This window comes from Prionailurus bengalensis, chromosome D4 (assembly GCF_016509475.1).
Source record: "Prionailurus bengalensis isolate Pbe53 chromosome D4, Fcat_Pben_1.1_paternal_pri, whole genome shotgun sequence".
Classification (NCBI taxonomy): Eukaryota; Metazoa; Chordata; class Mammalia; order Carnivora; family Felidae; genus Prionailurus; species Prionailurus bengalensis.
In genome coordinates this window covers 18,298,722-18,321,713 of record NC_057359.1, presented here as the reverse complement: position 1 = coordinate 18,321,713, position 22,992 = coordinate 18,298,722, and the positions used below count along the sequence as shown (strand labels likewise).

At 45.7% G+C, this 22,992-nt stretch overlaps 1 protein-coding gene across 8 annotated transcripts in view; it reads left to right on the top strand.

The window, feature by feature from the left end:
• Positions 1 to 22,992, top strand: part of PRUNE2 (prune homolog 2 with BCH domain) — a 275,547-nt gene that overhangs the window by 177,386 nt on the left and 75,169 nt on the right. For all 8 annotated transcript variants that reach the window (XM_043566303.1, XM_043566307.1, XM_043566308.1 and 5 more), the window contains exons 7-9: positions 8,707 to 8,865; positions 12,014 to 18,578; positions 18,917 to 19,682. In XM_043566303.1, coding sequence (XP_043422238.1) covers positions 8,707 to 8,865; positions 12,014 to 18,578; positions 18,917 to 19,682 — 7,490 coding nt within the window. The remainder of the gene's footprint in view (positions 1 to 8,706; positions 8,866 to 12,013; positions 18,579 to 18,916; positions 19,683 to 22,992) is intronic.

The following is a 22,992-nucleotide window of genomic DNA, read 5'->3' as shown; positions in this document are numbered from 1 at the left end:
CTTAATTTATGCATTTTGTGTTCTCATAAATCATTTTCCTGTCAAAATTATCAGACTTTATTATTGCTGAATATTTTAAACATCATAATGGAATTTTGGTAGCATAAATCATAAAGCTTTCCGTTAGAACATTTGTGTACGCACCTCAGCATTTTTCTTATATCTTGATGAAAAAAAAAATAGTTTTCAGTCTAGAAATAAACCCGTGCAGAGTATAAATGTCAAACTATACTCTTAAATTTCAGTAACTCAGCAATCCATGCTGGTCACTGCACTTTGCAAGGTAGTTATGCATTGTCAAACTATGTTTCTAAGACTCACTATTGCCAAAAAAATGAAGCTGTACAAGCTTGTGTTTTAATCTTGGTGATGATCTTTATCCTACCCGCCAGTAAGACCTACTCACTTGTTTTTTCTATTTCCTACAAGAAGAAAAGAATCTCGCACGTAATGAATCCTGGAATAGCCGGTGCATGACATTAGAAAAAATTTATTTCATTTAGTAAAAGCCCTCTCAATATATTTCATTTATAATTTGTAAGAAAGACCACCATTTTTGGATTATGTGTATGGTCCCGAATGTTGGACCGAAATAGAAAGTATCAGCATAAGGAGTAAAATCTACTGAAGGGCACGTGGCACTTGGAGGTTAAACAGTGGCAACGAGGGAGCAGGCTGTACCCATGATGACTTCGCAGGAGGAAAAAATCACCATACAATTTTTTGATGCCTTAAAAGCTATTATTTGTGTATTGGCAAACAGAAGCTCCTTCACTGAGTGTAACTTGCAATCAGAGATAAAGATTTCTGGGGCACCTGGGTGGCTCAGTCGGGTAAGTGTCAGACTCCTGATCCCAGTTCAGGTCATGGTCTAGTTCCTGGGATCGAGCCCCACGTGGGGCTCTGTGCTGACAGTGCAGATGGAACCTGCTTGGGATTTTGTCTCTCCCTCTCTCTCTGCCCCTACCCTGCTCGTGTGCTCTCTCTCTCAAAATAAATAAACATAAAAAAAAAAGATAAAGATTTTGTTAATGAGATAATCACTGTTTACCCATTCTTTGATCTTATATCATTTTTATTTTTTAATTTTTTATGTTTATGTATTTATTTCTTTTTTTGGTTTTGACACTATTTGCTTTATTTTGATTATTTTTTTAAAATTTACATCCAAGTTAGTTAACATACAGTGTGACAATGATTTCAGGAATAGAATTTAGTGATTCATCACTTACATACGACACCCAGTGCTCATCACAACAAGTGTCCTCCTTAATGCCCATCACACATTTAGCCCATCCCCCGCCCACCCAACAGCCCTCCAGCAACCCTCAGTTTCTTCTCTGTATTTAGGAGTCTCTTATGGTTTGTCTCCCTCCCTGTTTTTATATTATTTTTGCTTCCCTTCCTTTCTGTTCATCTGTTTTGTATCTTAAATGCCTCAGATGAGTGAAGTTATATGATGTTTGTCTTTTTCAGACTTATTTCGCCTAGCATAATACCCTCTAGTTCCATTCACATTGTTGCAAATGGCAAGATTTCATTCTTTGTGATTGCTGAGTAGTAGTCCTTTGTATTTATACACCACATCTTCTTTATCCACTTATCAGTCAAGGACATTTGAGCTCTTTGCTTCACACTTAACTTTGTGTATCTTCCTCTATCCCCTCACCTTTAAAACTTTTTCACGTGAGTCACTTAAGTGACTTAAAAATGTGTGTGATTATCATTCGAAAGTTCACATGTATTATAAAGGATACAAGGCAAGAATTTTTTTTAAATTTTTTTAATGTTTATTTATTTTGGGGAGAGAGAGGGAGACACAGAATCCAAAGCAAGTTCCAGGCTCTGAGCTGTCAGCACAGAGCCCAACGGAGGGCGCGAACTTACGACCATGAGATCATGACCTGGACTGAACACTGGACACTTAACTGACTGAGCCACCCACATGCCCCAAGGCAAGAAATTTTAATAGGAATAGTCAGTTCTCATACCAAAATGTATAAAATACTTTCTGTGAGTCAGATCAATTTTGTGAATCCTCCAAATGACCTTTTAATAGTTTAAAAACCAGGAACGGAAAGAGACCTAGCTTTTCTGCTACGTGCTAGGCACTGGGCCAGCTCTTTGATTCTTATTCTTAATTCTCTTTTTTTTTTTTAAGTTTATTTATTTGAGAGAGAGAGAGAACGTGCACATGTGAGCAGGGGAGGGGCAGAGAGAGAGAGAGAATCCCATGCAGGCTCCGCTCTGTAAGAGCAGAGCCTAATTCGGGGCTCGATTTCATGACCATGAGACCATGACCTGAGCCCAAACCAAAAGTGGCTCTTAAATACAGAGAACAAACTGGGGGTGGATGGAAGGGTGGGGGAGAGGGGAAAGTGGGTGATGGGCATTGAGGAGGGCACTTGTTGGGATGAGCACTGGGTGCTGTATGTAAGCCAATTTGACAATAAATTACATTAAAAAAATAAAGCTCATTAGGGCATGTATAAAAAAAACCAAAAACGGAAGTAGCATGCTTAACCGACTGAGCCATGCAGATGCCCTAGGTTCACGTTCTTAATTCTCACACCAGCTCAATGAAATGGGGGTTTACAAATGAAGAAACTAAAGCTTGGAGAAGTGAATAAAGTAAACGCACTCACTCACTACTGATGAATAGTGGAGAGAGGGTCAGCTCATGTCTGGTGACTCCGGAGCCTTTACTGGTATCTTTGGAGGGAACACTCTGAAATAACAGAGACACAGACAGATTTTAATTGGGCAATTGGCTAAATTATGACAGCTTTCACATCAGGGTGTGTTAATATCCATCGTATATTAGATTTCAATATGCATGATTTGAATGCATCGAGAAATGACATTCTATTTTGATATGTTACAGAAATTATTTTCTGCTTTTACACTCTTGAGTGTTTTCTTGTGTCATTAAGTATTCTTTGATAGCATGATTTTGAATAGCGGCATACTATTCTTTTGTGCAACTCTTTCATAATTAATTTAACCATTTATTGTTGAACGTTTAGGTCATTTCAAAGTTTTAGTTAGTAAGGTAATGATCCAGTGAATAGCGTTGTCCACAAACCTTTTGTGTGTATATCTGATTATTTCTTTAGAATATATTTCTGGGGCACCTGGGTGATTCAGTCAGTTGAGCGTCCGACTTCAGCTCAGGTCACGATCTTGTGGTTCGTGAGTTCGAGCCCATGTCGGGCTCTTTGCTGACAGCTCGGAGCCTGGAGCCTGCTTTGGATTCTGTGTCTCCCTCTCTCTTTGCCCCGCCCCCATTTGTGCTCTGTCTCCCTCTGTCTCTCAAAAATAAATAAATGTAAAAAAAAAATAAAAAAATAAAAAAGAATATATTTCCAATAGTATATGAGAATGCCCCTTTGGAACTATTTACCAATAATAAGAAAAGAGAAGATGAAATATTTTATTGTCAAAGGATTTCTTTGATTCTCAATGAGTTCAGATATTTATTGGCATTTGTATTTCAATCGTGAATGTCTTATGTCCAATTGTTTTTCTATGGCCATGTTTACTTTTTCTCACTAATATATAACTCAATTTTGAGGACAGTAAAACTATCTCCTCCCCATTTAAAAAACGATAGTAAATAATAATAATTGCACTGAGAAACTTTTGAGTGGCATTTAAGCAGAGAAGTGTCGTGATTCTGTTTACATTAAAAAAAAAATTTTTAATGTTTATTTTTGAGAGAGACAGAACGTGAGCAGGGGAGGGGGAGAGAGAGAGAGAGAGAGAGAGAGAGAGAGATAGAATATGAAGCAGACTCCAGGTTCTGAGCTGCCAGCACAGAGACTGATGTGGGGTTTGAACTCACGGACCACAAGATCATGACCAGGGCTGAAATTGGTCGCTTAACTGACTGAGCCACCCACGCACCCCTCTGTTTACATTTTTATCGTTGTTTTTTTTGGGGGGGGGGGCAGAGAGAGACAGAGCATGAACAGGGGAGGGGCAGAGAGAGAGGGAGACACAGAATCGGAAGCAGGCTCCAGGCTCCGAGCCATCAGCCCAGAGCCTGACGCGGGGCTCAAACTCACGGACCGCGAGATCGTGACCTGGCTGAAGTCGGACGCTCAACCGACTGTGCCACCCAGGCACCCCTATTTTTAAAAGCTCCCTTTTGATGCTGCAGGAAGGACTGATTATAAGTAATTGGGTGCATGGTGGGGCCATTTAATGATATGGAGGATATCATTATGATATGGGGTGGAGATAGGTTTCATTTTATTTGAGACGCTTATTAGACATTTGCGTGGAAATACCATGTGGATCGACAAGAGTGGAGTTCAGGTGGATGAGGCTTGTTGTCACTGGCAGACAGGTGGTTTGAAAACCGTGCAGCTGGATGAGATCCCCAAAGAGAACGTAGAGATAAGAGAAAGAGGTGTGGAAACACAGTCTGAGGCATGAACATTTAGAGGTTGAAAAAGACGAGGAGCCAGCAAAGGTGACAGAGGAGTAGTGAGGCGCTGGGAGAAGACCGAGGAGAATGTGAGGGCGGGAGAGTAAAGGAATGGAGTGTTTCAAGGAGGGAGGATCAACCTCGTGGAATTCCTCAGAGAAGTCATATAGAGTCGGAACAGGAAGCCGACTTTCGGATTTTGCACCTTGGAAGCGATTGGTACTTTTGAGAAGAGCGGTTTCAAGGGAATGATGGAGGCAGAAACCCGACAGCGGGATCCAGGAGACAACAGAAGGTAGGAATACAGGAGCAATGTAACAAGAGTGAGTTTTTCTCTCAAGGAATATCCGCATTTAAGTACTCTGAACATGACTTGGATCACCTTTATTTCACATCATGCACTCTAGCTATCAGCATGGAGCATGAACACTGAATTTTTCAGAGCGATGGAAAAAGCTAAATCAGGGTTTTGGGAGGGAGTGGAATTTTCCACTAAGTTTGTCTGCGAACTTTCAACCACAAATGTAGTCAATCTCTTGGACACTTTCACCATCACTCTCTCGGTTGTCATGTTACAGGAGAGCCGTGGCATTTCTGTTTCCCTGTGCTTGGTCATCGGGAACAACAACCTCACCCTAGCTTTTGGCTGGGAAATAATAAAACCTTTTTCTCCCCACATTCCCCGGTCTTCCTACTCATCCCCAAACTGGAAAACACTCGGGCAAAAGGACTCACGCCCTCTAAAAATGTTTAATGATGGAATCTTTGGACCCATGAGTGGCAAAGATGATGACCAGGAGGACTTCTTGTCCCTAGCTGATGTGCTGGAATAGGCTGGGGTTTTGCCGGTCAGTTTCCAGCCTTAATGATTAGTAAAGTACCTTTGTAAATTCCATGTTGCGGTCTCAGGCTGGGGGTCATACTGCAAACGTGGGAGGTCGTGTGGTGGGGCGTGGGTGGTAAGTTAAGGTAGGAGCTCTTTATTTTCTAAACCTTTGGCAAACCGAGTGAGCTACACCTACGTACATGTATATAATTTTAACTTAAGGTGGAGGAGACATTTTGGAGACATTTGAGCCGATTAACAAATAGTATTTGTATACATGTAACTAAAACAGTAATTTATCAGGTAGAAGGCAGGTGGGGGGGGGGGACAAAATGCCAACCTGTATCTACAGTTGGGTTGTGTTGATGATAAAGTGCTATTTATTCAGGGCCAGCCTAGCTTGTCAGCAACATAAGAGCCGTCACAGCACATGACTCCCTGCGTAGCTAGAAGACAATAATAAATTATCTCCTATGCAAACAGCACCGGCATAAAAGCAGAACAGATTCTGCCTCCCAGATTCCCGAGGATTCTCCCTCATTGCCTCGTTTGATTCTGTTTTAAACACGATCCTCCTGACACCCTAACGCCAGGAAGATCCACTCTGGTTTGGACAGTTCCATGAGGGTAGGTAGGACACAGTCGTTGATGATCTCTGTTCTGGAGATACCGTAACATGCAACGTGCCTAAGGGAGTCTCATAAATCTTTGCTTTATTTTTTTTTTCAATCCTTGATCGTATGGATTTGGGGGCCACCCGGAGGAAAACTGGGAGAGTGTCACCCCACGGAGCTTGATCCTAAGAACCTCTTGAGGTACATAATAGAGGATCTGAGACCCAATACTGGACCCAATAAATAAGAACTTGCCACAAAGTGGCTCAGAAATACACCCCCCTTCCTGGGGTGACTTTTATGTTGAAAGTGGTGTGAGGAACCAGGAGCTGATGGTGTGAGTCAGTAAAAGTCCCAGTAAAATGACAACGTTGAAAGGATCCAAAGATAGATTCTCATAGGAAACAGTATCGGTGAACAAATGCCTCCCTTCTTGAATTTGCTTTCCCATTTCCGATGTACGTTTGAATCCCCCAGGATTTTTTGGAGAATGCAGTTTCTGTTTCAGTAAGTCTGGGGGATGGCCCGAGCCTCTGCATTTTAACAAGATGCTGGTGTTGACAATGCTGTTGGACTTGAGTCCAGCAAGATCCCAGAGCTGTCATTTTCACACAGAAGAATCCAAACAGATTGAAGCACAGCCAACAGTTTTGAATAGCAAATGTTCCACAAGTATGGCTTTGAATAATGCTGAATGTGATGAATCCTAATCTTGTGCTCGGACACCGGTAAAACCTGCCTTCTTTTGTTCAAATGACCTAGCTGGGAGTCTTGTGACAGTTGTTAGGAAATGTGAAAATCTCTTCGAAATGTTGGACCTTCTTTCAAGGGTTTATAACTGCATCTGGGGGATTTTATGTACACAGTGAAAAAAATATTTTGAAAGGAAAACTGTTGAGCTTTTTGGCCAAAGCCTTCAGTCTGGAGGATGCAGGAGGGGGCAGAGACAGAGGAAGAGAGAGAGAATCCCAAGCAGGCTCCCTGCTGTCAGCGCGGAACTCACAAACCGTGAGATCATGACCTGAGTCGAAATCAAGAGTCAGCTGCTTAACTGACTGAGCCACCCAGGCACCCCAGTGTCTGCTTTTATAATTCATGATGGCAGAGAGCTCAGTGCGGAGGTTGTCTTGAGGGATAATGATGATCTGAAATAATTTCATCTATTGAATGTACATTGTGTATAATAGGAGGTGCAACTTTAAAAAATATCTTAAATATTTACTTCTATTGTGAGTGAGTGGACTTTTTTTAAGTTTCTGTTTAAAGACTGTTATCATGACACTTGGACAATAAATAAAAAGCATGGAAACTGACACTATGCTTTTGGATACCCATGTTTCCAAAAACTATTGTATTTGAACATCATGAATTTCATTACCCAGTCGGTACAATAGATCTTTAGTGTTCGGCAACAATATATCCTGAGAGCTTTGTGAGTTCCCCTGTGCAATGCTTTGTGACCAAAAAGTGAAATGGTCTGGTGAGATGCCTAGAGAGCCGGCTGCCACAGAAGGAGACAACAAACATTCCTTGAGGTGCGGACGCTGGTGACGGGCTGGGCCAGCACAACTGGCAGGTGTCTCATGTGGCCTCTCAGGGGCCTCAGAGACCTTGAGATTCAACTCAGCAGAATTACAGATTACATGCGCTATAGATATTCTAAGCGGCTGGTAAATAACCTGAGGCACAAATATGAAATCCACTAGTTTCGAGAAGCTGCCACATACAAACAGTAATCCGGGCGCGGAAAATACCTGCACCTACGTGCGGTGCCCTGCCTAGCTCTCCCTAAGTGGCTGAGGAGGGGGTGCCTGGCTCTTTCACTTCTGATGCTATCTATTTCTGCATTGCTTTGATACTTTGCCAATGGCTTGCGTAGTGCTGATGACTTTTGTAACAGAACAGAAATCAACAGAGTCCTTTGTATCTCTTGAGTGCACGTGGTGGTGATTTTCACTGAGTAGGGCAACAGACTGTATATGATGATCGAATATATATGCTGGATAGAGGTTTATGTAGCAAAGGCAGATTTTGTGGGTAAGTCTCTCTAGTCGCTCAAAAACATTTTTCTGAGCAGCTCGTATGTGCCAGGCATTATGCCTAACCGACGGTCTTTACTGCTCTTCTTTAAGAAAGAGAGACGACTCTGCCAACAAAGTGGTCGTCACTGCAGTTCATAAACCTCAAAGAGACGGGCACATTTTTGAAGGTGATGTGAGCCACAGGTCTGGGTGCTCTGTAGCACCATTATTCATTCCTTTTCTACAATTATTCATTCCTTCTTAGCTGCCTTTTAGAGCAAGAAGATGTGACGTCAGAGTCCTTCCATAAATCTGCCAGACTTCTACCCTGGAATAAAAAGCATACCATTAACTCAGCTAGATTCATCCTTAGGGATTCTTCTTGGCATTGTAATAATCATTGGGAAACAATTACAAATAATGAAAAACAACTTCCTCCTATTTTTCTAGGGATAGGTTGCAATAACAGCAGTCTTTCCTACATCCTAGGAACAATACAAGGAAAAGTAGTTTTTACAAAGTTAGCATTCAAAGAAATATTTTGGGGGAAAAAAAACACTGTTAAGATATTTGTTCCTTGTCTGAACTACCTTAATAAGGGCCAAGACTCCTTCCTTTCCCGGGTTAGGAAAACAAACAAGCAAAAGTCATTTTAAGCCCGCGCACGAGAGTTTGCAAGCTTGTGTGTCCATCTCGCTTGCGTCTGATAATGAATATCTGTCACGAAATATCGCGACGCCGGACAGATTGGTGGCACAACTCGCCAAAGCCAGGCCGTTGGCATTAATATCAAATTGCCTGTTGTTGTTTCAGAACTGTATGTTTCACAGCAATATCAGCAGCGACTTGAAAGCATTTGCAGACAAGTTTGGTTTTGACGTCCTCATCCTCCTGGCCAGCTACCTGTCGGAGGAAGAGCAGCCGAGACGACAGATTGCCGTGTACTCCCAGAACCTCGAGTTGTGCAGTCAGGTAAGGACCTTCTTCACTCGGGCCCATTTCACTGCTTCCTAACCTGGTGGCTGTCACAATACGCGGCGGAACGTGGGAACGCACCGGTGGCCCAGAGAAATGGACCCAAGAGATAAGGCCCTGGAGTGGGAGTTTTAAGAAATGTTGGGGGTAGGGGCGCCTGGGTGGCTCAGTTGGTTGAGCGTCAGACGTCGGCTTAGGTTGTGATCTCACGGTTCGTGAGTTTGAGCCCCATATTGAGCCATGTGCTGTCAGCATAGAGCCCGCTTCGGATTCTCTGACCCCTCTCTCTCGCCCCCTTCCCTGCTCACCCTGTCTCTCTCAAAAATAAATAAACATTGAAAAAAAAAATAAATAAAACAAAATACTATCAAAGAACAAGAAAGAAATTGGGGGGGTATTTTGCACATTGGGCCACTGATTGATAAAAATGTTTCATTTGCAATGCTTTCCTTCAGAGTTTTAGTTTTTAGTTTTATTGCTATCTTACCAAAAAAAAAATCACCTAATTAAAATCGGCAGTGAGATAAATATCGGCCCTTTTTAAAAAATTGCGGTGTAATGGAAACACAACATTGTATCAGTGTCTGGGGTACAACATAACGATTCGATATTTGTGTATATTCTGAAGTGACCACCACAGGAAGTCTAGTTAACATGCATTGCCATACACAGTTACAAAAAAAGTTTTTGTGTGAGGAGGACTTTTAACATCTCCTCTTTTACCAACTTTCAAGTACACAGCACACTATTTTTAACGATAGTGGCCATGCTGTACATTACATCCCCAGGACTTAACTTGTTTTGTAACCGGAAGCTTATACCTTTTGACCCCCTTCACCCCCACCCAGGGCGTGTTATTTTATTTTGTTTTTATTTTATTTTATTGCATTGTATTGTATCGTATTGTATTTTAATTCTATTCTATTCTATGTATTTTATTTTTATTTTTTGCCTTAAGTTTAGTTGACAGGCGTAGAACATAGTGGTTCCACAACTCCATGCCTTACGCTGTGCTCACAAGCTCACTAGCTCTGGCACACTAATCCCATTGACTGTATTCCCCGTGCTGCACCTTTGATCCCTCGTGACCACAAAAGGCCTTTTAAAAGATCCCCATGTCTATTTGTCTTCTAGACTAAATCCGAAAAGAGAAAGAGCGTATCTTTTTTCACCCAAAGAAGGGCAAGTCCTCCTGCGGATGATGTTTGCTTAGGACTCCTGTTCGGTCATACGTAAAAAGGTTTAGTCCCTGTCTAAATACCTATTTGGTGCCCAGTGTTTAGTAGCTGGTGACCTAATGCTTTAATCAAAGTTGGCTCGTCTCCGACTACTAAAATTCTGACTGGTTAATTAGCCAGCTCCTCTCGGTTGACAACTGAATTGTTTAACCCAACGTTTTGGAAATGATAGAAGAGGTAGACAAAATTAACCAAAATAGGGCACTGGTATGCCAAATTGGGTGTATTTAAGAACTAATATGAGACCCTACGTGATTCATTATAATACGGACGACATGAATGTAGAACAGTTTTCTCGATAATCTCTCCTCATTAACGGATTAGACACCGGTCTATCCGCAGGTGGCTACAGCCAAAGTCTTGACTCCTTTCTTGTTCTACATCGTCACTCTCTGTCCCCCGAGAGATCCGTCTTGGCTGTAGTGCATGTGACTGTAGGTACTCACAGACTCTCTGTGCATTCTCCAGTCCAAAGATGCAAGAGCCCCTGCTCCTGCTACAGATGTTTTCTACCCTCCCTTCTGACCTGACCCTCACACATCTGTGCGTTGCCTCACCAGCCTGTGGCTTTTTCAGTGCTTTGTGTCTGCAGTGGGTTCCAAAGCTCTATTTATCTTTGGTCACTGGTTTCCTAGGGGCAGACTTCTATCTCCTAAGCCTCCACCATGGTGGTTTTCAAATCACTTTTAGCAGCAAATCGGTTTAAAAATTGGTGAATCTAAAACAGACAAAAGTGGGAGAGCAGGTAAAGGGATCAGACACCCTTGAGCCAGCTCTGCCCTGCCTCCCTCTCTTCTTCCCCACGGGCTTCCCCGGCCATCACTTGAGAGACGGTTCCACTGAGCAGAACAAGGTCAAGACTACTCTAGAGAATCCCTCTGTGTCCACGTGATCACCGTTGATGAAAAGTCAGCCTCTGCAGAGTTCAAAACGTGGCTCCTTTAGTTGTTAACTACAAGTTATTTAACCTTGCTGGGTCTCTGTTGGATCATTGGCAAAACAGGGACAAAGGATCCCTACCTTGTAACAGAATTATTTTGAGGATTAGAGGAGATAATGCACATAAAACCTTTAAACTGTGCCTGGCATATGGAAACACTCAATAAGTGTTAATTATTATTATCATCATCATCTATGTGATGATGATAATAACAAATATATTATTACTATTGTTGTTGTTACCGCCACTGACCCTGTGGGGCCATTTCAAAAGCCCAGTGTGCCAAATTTCCCTGACATTTCCTAAAAAAATCATAGAGCCGCAGCCCGGTTCTGGCCTCACACCAGCTGTCACACATTCTCTTGGCCTCCCAGGTGAGCTTTGTCTGTTCCAGGCTCCCCGTCGATGCTCCCTGGGGCGGGAAGAGACAGTTGGGGCCCCGAAGTGCTGTTAGGAAGTTCCACCTCTGGTAGCTTTCTCTTTCCTATGTTCTCCTTCCCCTTACGAGGCTTTCCGAGGCAAAAGCAGGTCCCCGGTGCCTGGTCCTAAACAAAAGCCCTTTGTCCACCTGATTGCCCCTTATTCTCACACGTGTTCCCCTAGTTCTCAGCAACCAGCATTCTCTCTGCTTTTTGCAAACTTAACTTGCGCTCCCGTTGGAAGACGGTATCGTATTACGACAAGGAAAGGATTTAAATGGTGGAAATCTCTTAACCTGTAACTTTCAGAAGCAAGCAAAATTGAGCAGTGGGATTTTGAGTTCAAAGAAGAGCCAGTTGAATGGGATTGTAGAAAGAGCCGGTGGTATAGTAAGTGGGACTTTCCGTGTCTTACGTTATGCAGTTTTCAGTTGTTTGAGATCTTCTTTGTAGACGGATGAACCCAGATCAATTGTATATTAAGAAACGTTAAGGGAGATGCAAGGAGTGCCTGAGTGCTCACACAAACCCCTGTGCCTCCCTGACAGATCTGCTGCGAACTGGAAGAAAGCCAGAACCCTTGCCTGGAGCTGGAGCCCTTTGAATGTGGCTGTGATGAGATCCTGGTGTACCAGCAGGAGAACCCGTTGGTGACCTGTGATCAGGTGCTCCTTCTCGTCAAGGAAGTCATCAACAGGAGATGTCCAGAGATGGTCTCCAACAGCCGGACGTCCTCAACGGAAGCCGTGGCAGGCAGCGCCCCATTGTCCCAGGGATCTTCCGGGATTATGGAGCTGTATGGTTCTGACATAGAGCCACAGCCCAGCTCCGTGAATTTCATAGAAAACCCTCCAGATCTCAACGATTCTAATCAGGCTCAGGTGGATGTAAACATCGACCTCGTCAGCCCAGATAGCGGGCTGGCCACCATTAGGAGCAGCCGTTCATCCAAGGAGAGCTCGGTTTTCCTCAGTGATGACAGTCCAGTGGGAGAAGGTGCTGGGCCTCACCACAGCCTCCTCCCAGGGTTTGACTCCTATAGTCCCATCCCCGAAGGAGCAGTCCCAGAGGAGCATGCCCGGTCTGGAGAACACAGGGAATCCTTTGACCTCTTCAACTTTGACTCAGCAACCATGGCTTCTGGGCAGTCCCAACCGTCTTCTCATTCTGCAGACTACTCTCCTGCAGATGACTTCTTCCCCAATAGTGATTCATCAGAAGGACAACCCCCGACGGGGCCTAAAGAAATCAATGGGATAGGGATGGACATGTCCAAATATTCATCCAGTTCACTTTTGTCAGAGGCTGGCAAAGATGACCTTGTGGAATTTGATGAGGAATTTGTTCAGAGACCAGAAAGTCCCGAGGATAACTCTGAAAGAAATGTGAGCCTGACAGGTTTTGTGGGAGATAAATCTCCTTCCCCAGAAAGGCTGAAAAATATTGGAAAGCGGGTCCCACCAACACCTATGAATAGCTTTGTAGAAAGTTCACCATCCACGGAAGAGCCAGCTCTACTCTACCCAGAAAATGTGACCCCAAAAGCAGTAGACACGGGTCACATAGGGCCACCTCAGACCCGTGCACGGTGCAGCAGCTGGTGGGGTGGCTTGGAAATTGACTCTAAAAATATTGCAGACACATGGAGTTCTAGTGAACAGGAGTCTGTCTTCCAGAGCCCCGAGTCATGGAAAGACCATAAGCCAAGCCCAGTGGACAGGAGAGCCTCAGATTCTATATTTCCACCAAAGAGTCTCAAATTCCCAAAGTCAAGTCCCTGGGAGTCTGAATTTGGTCAGCCTGGGCTGGGCAGCCATAATATTCAGGACCAAAATGAGGACCACCTACAGTTTCAGAACGTGCCCACAGAGAAATCGAATCTGCCCAGCGCTTCTCCTCAGGGGGCACACCACCTGATCGAAGACTTTGCTGCCTTGTGGCGTTCTGATCGCTCTCCCACGGCGATGCCGGAGCCGTGGGGAAATCCCACGGAAGATGGGGAGCCAGCCGCTGCGGTGTCATTCCCAGCCTGGAGTGCATTTGGTAAAGAAGATGGCACCAAAGCTTTGGCAAATACCTGGAATCTGCACCCAACGAGCGGCGAGACGCCTTCTGTGAGGGACCCGAGGGAATGGGCCATGGCAAAAAGTGGGTTTTCTTTTCCCTCGGAAGACAATTCACCCAGTGAGGCAAATAACGAAGCACCCCCAGAAATCTGGGGTAAGAAGAACCACGACTCCAGGGATAATATCCTTATATCTGGAAACCCCAGATCCGATCTGGACCACGCGTGGAATGGCTCCAAACCGACAAAGGAAGATCAGAATGGCTTAGTGGATCCCAAAATTAGGGGGGAGGTGTATGAAAAGGTAGACTCCTGGAACCTTTTTGAGGAGGGTATCAAAAAAGGAGGGGCAGACGTCCTGGCACCTTGGGAAGATTCCTTCTTATACAAATGTCCCGATTACAGCGCATCCAACATAGGGGAAGATTCGGTGCCCTCCCCCTTAGACACCAACTACTCCACATCTGACTCCTATACTTCGCCAACATTTGCTGGAGATGAAAAAGAAACAGAAAGCAAGCCATTTGCTAAAGAGGGAGGTTTTGAGTCACAAGATGCTAACTCTGCCACAGGGGAGACTGAAATGCCTCCCCAGTCGCCGCAGCAGCCACCTAGAAATCGAATTAGTTCAGGTCCCGGGAACCTAGAAATGTGGGGCTCACCGGATGCAGATAACAGTTCGGAAACAAATGTCACGTACAACTCCGAGAAGGATTTACTCAGGACGGAGCCCACAGATGATAAGAACATCTCCATGGAGGATGACATCGGGGAAAGCAGCCTGTCCAGTTACGACGACCCCAGCATGATGCAGCTGTACAATGAAACAAACCGACAGCTCACGCTTCTGCACAGCAGCACAAACTCCCGCCAGGCGGCCCCTGACAGCCTCGACTTGTGGAACAGAGTGATTCTGGAGGACACGCAGTCCACTGCGACCATCTCCGATATGGATAATGATTTGGACTGGGACGACTGTAGCGCGGGTGTGGCAATCTCCAGTGAAGGTCAAGCACAAGGATACATGATTGAAAGCGCTGAACCGGAGACCCGATTTTCAGTGAGACAGCTGGAGCCATGGGGTGTGGAGTATCAGGAAGCAAATCAGGGGGATTGGGAACTCCCCGCACCTTCTGAGCACAGCAAGGACACTCCTGCCAATGGATATCACACACTGAATGAAAAAAGTGGACAGCTGATCGCAAATAGCATTTGGGACTCCGTCATGCGAGATAATGACATGTCTTCGTTAATGTTACCAGGCCCCTCATATGTCACAGATTCTGAACAACACAAATCTCCTTCTGGAACTCCCAACTCATCAGAAAAAATTAAGGACAGTTGTATCCCAGACATGCTAGAAGCCTCTGGAGCCAGTGAGTCAGGTGCACTTGATCCTGATAAGCAGGACACGTGCAGAGGAACCCTGCCACATGATGCGACATCCTTGGCAACCAACTTTGAGAATCCAGGGCATTTTGGACCCTCAGATCCATGGAGAGGTCCTAGCTGTGGACAACGCAAAGGTGAGGAGGAAGCCCATGGAGCCACTGCTAGGGAGCACCTCCGTGAGGAGGAGATGACAGACGGAGCTTCGGAGCAGTCTGGAAAAGGGCAAAGTGACCGGGAAGGCTCTTCCCCAGTTGCATCTGAACATCAAGAAATCTGTGATGAATCCGGCAAAATCAACTCTCTCTCAGTCCCTTCCAGCCCTCAGACTGAGGAACCCCAGGAGATTTTAGAGCACGAGAGGGGGTCTTACAATCCAGGTTCCTGTGATGTGCGTGCAGAAGTGTCCACAAATGACCTGCGGGCAGAAGAGACCTGTGACAAGCCCCTCCCGTATCACAGAAATTCAGATGAAGCGACTGACACTTCCACTGGGCTTGGGCTGAATTTAACAAAAACTGTATCTTTACCTGAAATGAGTCTTGAGAGCACTGAAGAGTGTAACATTCTGGAACCAGAGAGAGTGAACCAAGAGCCACGCCATGAATGTCCCCAAAGCCTTGACATTTGGGATGGCTCTGTAGACAGTGATGTGCAGGTCAACGTCCCAAATTCTGAGATTACTAAGAGTCTTGAAGTTGAGAGTACTGAAAACAGCCTTCCAGGAGCTTCTTCATCAGGAAATTATCGCAGAGATAGTATTTCTAGTGAGTATACACATTCGAGTGCATCGAGTCCTGGCCTAAATGATTCCTCAGCTCCATTGCCTTCCTGGGAACATGGACCCAATATGGGGCATCAGGAGCAGAATCAAGATGATTGGAGCAAACAGAGTCACCAAGAATCTGAACTAATTACTACTGATGGCCAAGTAGAAGTAATTACTGAAATGGAGGACCTGGACAAAAACAGAATGGACAGGTTTGAAAAGAGCTTAGATCTCAAGGTTCCTAAATTTTTAGAGATTTGGAATGACTCCGTAGATGGTGATTCCTTTTCGTCTGTATCCAGCCCGGAAACAGGCAAATGTTCTGAGTATTCCGAGGCATATCAGGAAAGGCATCTAGTGGTTAGCCAGCAGGAGAAAAATGACCATGACCTTCCTAAAACCGTGCAGCCAGAGGATGCCAAGTTCATTTCAACAAGTTCAGGGTCTGATGACGACAGCATAGGTGATGAAGAGTCAGTGGAGAAAGAGGTCCACTTGGGCACTTGCCAAGTTGCTCAGAGCGACCCCAGAGCTTGGGATTCAGTGAATGAACCTAATAAGTTCTTGGCCACCGCTGATCCCAAGTCTGAGGAGTGTCCTGCGTATGTAGGCAATTCAGAAGCAAGAGAGAACAAGCCAGACCCATTCTGTGACAACCAACAAAGCAGCCCCGATCACTGGAATTTCTCACCGCTAAAGGAGACTGAACTACAGGTTACAGCAGTGGATACAGAGATGAGATCGTCTCCAGAAACAGGGAAGACGGGAGAGACCATCTGGCAGCTATCTCCCAAAAGCGAATCAAAGAATGAGAATTATTCCAAACTGGAAACACTTGGCTTCTCAGCTGAGCGCTCCGAGCGGTGGAATGCCTCTCTACAAGAAGGACGACCAACGGAGAGCACATTTGAAAGAGAATTGCCCAACCCAAGTAGTGTGTTAGAGATGAATTCTTCAGTATACCGCAAAGTGGGTCCCTGGGGAGTACCCACCCAGGGTGATATTGAACCCATGGAAACGCATTGCACTCAGCCCTTCGGTGATGAACATCGGTCACCCTTTCTGGAGAGCAATGAGAACTCCCATGAGCAACTCTGGAACATTCAACCGAGACAGCCAGACCCAGAAGCGGATCAGCTTGGCCAGCTTGTGATACTGGACCAAATCGAAGAAAAGGATGCTAGAGAGCAAACCTTCTTGTCTTCTGCTGGTGAACAGCTGACTTCTGAAACACCTGCCCAAGAGCAGCAGAGGCAGAATATAGCGCTGTCCGTCTGGGATCAGCCAGACGCGACGTTTACTCACACAGATGAAAATGAATGTGTCATATCTAATGTTTTGACCGTGGAGTGTCAAGAAACAAATCGGTGGGAAGAAGAAAAATCGTACCCCAGTGAAATAACAAATTCCAGCATTGCCTCAGAAGATTTCCCGGCTGTCAGCTCTTCCACCCAGTTGATAAAGAAGTCGGGCTCTGAATGGGATGTCTGTCCTCCTAGGGAGAGCCCCGAAGGCACATTTGTTCCAGATATTTTACATGGCAACTTCCAGGAGGGTGGGCAACTGGCCTCAGCTTCGCCTGACTTGTGGATAGATGCTAAGCAGCCCTTCAGTTTGAAAGCAGATGGTGAGAATCCAGATATACTGACCCACTGTGACCGTGACAGCAATTCTCAGGCTTCCAACAGCCCTGATATATGCCATGATCATGAAGCAAAGCAAGAGACTGAACAGCTCGTCAGGGCTGGAGTGGGACCGGAAGGGGAAGCCAGTGAGTTATATCTCACCGAGCCAAAGATGGATGAAGAACCCAATCGGGAGCCTGGGCAGGAATTTGTCCCATACGATTCAGAACTATATTCTGACAATGTAATCCCACTGCCTCCGATCAGTGATCAAGTGAACGTAAGTGGCTCATCTCAGCCTGCCTCTCACAGAGGTTCTCCTGAACCTTCTGAAATAAATGGTGAAGGCAATACAGGTTTAAAAGCAGCAGACAAAGTTGGTGCCCCAGAAGTAGCGCCGGCTTTGGAACTCGTTGACAGAACAATCCCAATGATGGAAAGCGTGGGGACCGGTATTTCTGTAACTCTCCAGGAGCCTACGACGGACAGCAACGGCTTGTTGGTGTCAGAGGGCCTCTCTCCTGAGAGTCAGACAGATGCAGGAGCCTTGTTGGACGAGGAGCAACTTTTTGCTACTGAGAATTCTGCCACGGTTCCTGACGCCCCGTTAGCTTCAGACACTTGCCTGGACATAAGCGAAGCTGCCTTTGACCACAGCTTCAGCGATGCCTCAGGTCTTAACACATCCACAGGCACAATAGATGACATGAGTAAATTGACATTATCTGAGGGCCATCCAGAAACGCCAGTTGACGGGGATGCAGGGAAGCAAGAGGTCTGTTCGTCTGAAGCCTCGTGGGGTGATTTCGAATATGATGTCATGGGCCAAAATATCGATGAAGATTTAATGAAAGAGCCTGAGTATTTTCTCTATGGCGGTGACCCTCCCTTGGAAGAAGACACCCTGAAGCATTCGCTGGCACCTTACACACCCCCCTTTGATTTGTCCTATCTCACAGAACCTACCCTTGGTGTCAAAACAACAGAGGAAGCCGAGTCTCCAGAGGACGAGTCTCTAGGGGCCGAAGCAGCCGAGATGCTGCTTTCCGCCCTTCCTGATCAAAAAGGCAAAGAAAACCACGCCGAGACCCCCAACAGACAGCCTGGACAACTGGTTGTCCTGCATATTCATGAAGACCCCGAGTCCGTTTCTTTGCCAGCAGGAGCCCACCCCAACCTTGAGCTGTCTCCGTCCAACATCGACTGGGAAGTAGAGACAGATAATTCGGATTCACCAGCAGGTGGAGACGTAGGACCACCAAATGGTAAGAAACAACCCATTCCCCCACCCCCAGAAACTGCTGTTTTCACGCAATTAACATATTTGTAAACTGAGCGGGGAAGAGAGGAACTAACTTCATTTGCAATGCATGCCTCCCCTAGTCCTGTGTCACAGCAGTCATAATGTCTGCTGCTCCTGTAATACCTTTCTCAGAGCCTATGAGAAAATGAAACCGCTCTCCAAAAAAGCAAACAAAAAAAACCCCTAAAAAAGTGCTTAAATTTCTCTCCCCTTAGGTGGGGCATTTGCAAAGATCACACATCTCATGACGTGTTCATGAAGGCTTGTTCTCCTCTTCTCCCCTTCACCTTCCGCTTCTAGGTGCCAGCAAGGGAATATCAGAATTGGAAGAAGAAAAAAGAATTCCGACCCAAGGGCCTGAGCAGGTAACAGCGGAATCCAGGGAAGAAAGGTACACAGAGAGGAATGAAGATAATCACGCGGCACACATGGGTTACATACTTGTCAACCATGAAGAAAATTCACCCGCAAAGCCAGAGGCCTGCGAGGCAAGAGAAAACACATCTGAATTAGACGAGTTTCACGCAGGTTCTGAAGAAGAAGAGATGCCAGGAACTCAGCTGGCTGGCTTCCCGGATTCATGTCAGCTTGCCTCTTTAAATGAAAGACGAGATCATTCTGCAGAGAGACTGTCTCCCCAAGGTGAGGAGAGATCGGCTCTTGAAAGCCCTGGGCAAGACCAGAATTGGATGGTCTTGGGCCATAGCGAGGTTGGTGACCAGTTGTTGGAAGCTAGGAACTCAGGGCCTGGATGGGCTGGCCAAGCTGTGGAGTCAACCTCTGATTGCGGCGTGGGCGAGGGTGCCCAGATGCAAGTTCTAGGACGCATGAAGCCTCTGGAATCCTTAGCCCTAGAGGAGGCCTCTGGTCTGGGCAGCCAATCGCGGAAGAGCAAGAGCCACCGCGGGGCTGACCCGGATGCAGTTATGCTGCAGGCTGTCGCCCATGACAATGAATGGGAAATGCTTTCACCACAGCCTTCTCAGAAAAACATGATCCTTGAAACGGAAATGGAGGAGGAGACAGAGTTTCTTGAGCCCGGAACGAGGAAGCTGAGACCGAATGGGTAAGCAGAAAGCTAGATTTATTTATTTTTTCCTGAAAAACATCGTGTTCGGAAACTGGGGAAATGGTGAAGGCCTGTGGAATACGAAGAACACGTAGATGATAGGAGCTTTGCTTCTATGTCTTGCAAACCCTCAGGAGAAGCAGCTGCTTCAAAGACAGTGGCCACAAAGACAATGATGCTTTGTGTGTGTGTTTAGCCAAAAAAGCCCCTTCAGTTTCCACCCAGAGTCTGTACTTACCCTTCCAATCCTATTTACACCACCTACTCAATACCTATTTTACTCTTAAACAGGCATCTGGAACCAGAAAGGGGAGGGCAGTTTGCTCACAGTATCTCACTTAATATTTCCAACACCCCTGAGGCGTTGGGTATTATTCCCTTTATTTTGCACACACTGGTGAGGGCGCCTCGAAGAATCAGAACCTGAATCTGGGCTTCAAAGGTTGTTCACGTCCAAAGCCAATAGTTTTCCAGCAGACACACTGCCTATCTTACATAAAAGGCACTTCTGATTTTCTGCGATACCTACCTGACTCCTTGGGGCTAAGGAGACGCCTCAGCAAGCTCAAAAATCTCAGTGTGAAACCTTCACTCCCCAATTGGCTGGAAGATTGGCAAACAAGTGATTCATTTGTTTGTTCGTTCGTTCGTTCGTTCATTCATTCATCATATGGTGTCTGAGCCTCTGCTTCGTGCGAGTTTCTGGGTAGCTGGTGGATATATAGCAGGGAACAGGATGTGACTTCTGTCCTCAAGCTCCAAGGCCCTGTTGATACCAATGAGGGTCGTTCATTTCTTTTCATTTGTCCCGATAAAGCCCTCTTGCTCCCAGGGACAAAAGGGAAAATGTGACCAGTAAAGCGGAAAGTCATCTTTCCTCTTTAAAAATACAGTGGAGGGGCGCCTGGGTAGCTCAGTCGGTTGAGGGTCCGACTTCGGCTCAGGTCATGATCTCGCGATTCGTGAGTTCGAGCCCCGCTTCGGGCTCTGGGCTGACAGCTCAGAGCCTGGAGCCTGTTTCAGATTCTGTGTCCCCCTGTCTCTCTGCCCCACCCCTGCTTGTGCTCTCTCTCTCTGTCTTTCAAAAATGAATATACATTTAAAAAAAATTAAAATACAGTGGGAAAGAAGGTATCTTTTTCCTACTCATTTAGGGAGTATAAAGAATTATGCATACCATGTCCTCACTGTGAGTCGAAGAATCCAGATTCCAGCCTGGCTCTGCCATGACTGGTTGTGTATTTTAGGATTAACCCTACGCTCAGATTTCGTCATGCATAAAATTGGTGGGTTGGGCTGGAGGATCTCAAGGCTTTCTTCAGGTTTCCATTTGTGTGAACTTTGTGTGTAAACAGACTGTGTCCGGGAGAGCTGTGGTGTTCACAAACAACATTTCCCCATGAAAGGAATACAAAAAGCAAGAAGGAACAGCAGGGATATAGAGTAAGGGTTGGGAAAGTGCCACAAAGAGTTAAAAGCTGGTCTTCAAGTGCAGCTTCGGAAACCCAGACCTCTTCAGTTGGCCTCATCTTTCTTTCTCCCTGTCAAGCTATTTCCTTCCCGAGAGACCCCAGATCCGTTATCTGAAAGAGAGTAGCAGATGCATCCCAGCAGCCCTGCTGGCATTGTTCTAGATTGAGCTAAGAACTCAGGCAGCCTGGGCTTGGCTGAACTGTGGTTGGCATCTCGTCTGCATTTTGCACGTGTCCCCGCAAACCCCACAGATGACCCTGTTCGGTGTTACCATACCCCCCCTTTCTTTCAATACAGTTTCCTGGCTCATAGTTTTCTGCTCAGCCCCTGCAGTAAGGAACATTTTCTCACGACCGGGGGAGGGGGGCAGGATCTCCTGCTGGCATTTGTATTACCTTTTGCGTAAATAATTAACTCTCAATGTATTTAAAAGCTTCCCCTCTGTGCTAGGTTTTGAGAGGGTGCAGAGTTGTCTAAAACAGTGATTCTCTAAGTAGGGTCCTAAAATCGGCAGCCTCCGGGTGCCTGCCTGACTCAGTCAGTAGAGCATTCGACTCTTGATCTTGGGGTCATGAGTTCAAGTCCCACGTTGGGACTAGCGACTACTGAAGTCAAAAAATAAACCCAGCAGCCTCAGAATCACCTGGCGCTCGTTAGGAATACGAATTACTGACCCCACTCCAGGCTCTTCCTGAACCAAGAAGTTGAGGTGGGGTCCAGCCATCAGTGCCTTAACACAGGTGATTCTGCCGCACGCTTAAGTTGGAGAACCCCTGGGCTAAAACTTACTCCCAATGGGAGGTGACAGTTTACGAAGGGAATTAAACACAGGTGAAGAGGCGGCTAATAGTGTAACATGTAAATCAAGATAGTTAATGACCAACACATGTATAAATATGTATCACGAGCACTTGTCACGGAGCACCGAGCCCTGTCTATTACCTGTCTATTACCATGGCAGGAATCACACAAGGAAGGAAACTGATGTTCGGAAAGTTGAATCACTTGCTGTGGTTTCCACTTAGAAAGTGAAGAAGCTGGCATTTGAATTTAAATCCTTCTGTGTCCAGGCTGTGTGCCAATGCTAGTAAACTAAGAGGGGGGAGGCATCGGGGCGCCTGGGTGGCTCCGTCGGTTAGGCATCTGACTTCGGCTCAGGTCATGATCTCACAGTTTGTGGGTTCGAGCCCTGCGCTGGGCTCTGTGCTGACATTTCAGAACCTGGAGCCTGCTTCAGATTCTGGGTCCCCCTTTCTCTCTGCTCCTCCCCCACTCTCACTCCGTCTCTCTGTCAGCAATAAAAGAGGAGAGGCATTTATACAGGGTGCTTTCGTGGAGGAGGAATAAGGGGTGGCCTGTTATCCAACAGCATCAGGAGGCAGACTGTCCAGGGGCCCCGATATGTTAAAGGGCCCCTGCAAAACCCTGAAATGCTCGATACGTTAAAGGGCCCCTGCGAGACTCTGAAATGCTTTTAAAACCTAAAGAAAAAAATGATTATACTCCTGTGCGGATTATAGTTTTTTCTACCAATGCAGGTGTAAAATAAAAGTTTTGGATTTTTCTGACTGAAGGAAGGAGCTCATGAAGGTAACAGTGCCTAAGGCCCAGCAAAGTCATACTGTGGCCATAAGAGGTGTAATTCGGGACAGGTGTTAAAGGAAGGTCATAATCTGGAAAGGCAAAGAAGAGGGTGAGAGGTCAGCCAAGTTGGCTAGAAAGAGTGAGGGGAAGGAAATCGTGGACACAGGAAGGTAATCCCAGAAGCAATATAAGATAGTCCTATTTTTCCAACTAAAAATCTGGAAACATCTGACACAGAATTTGATCATAG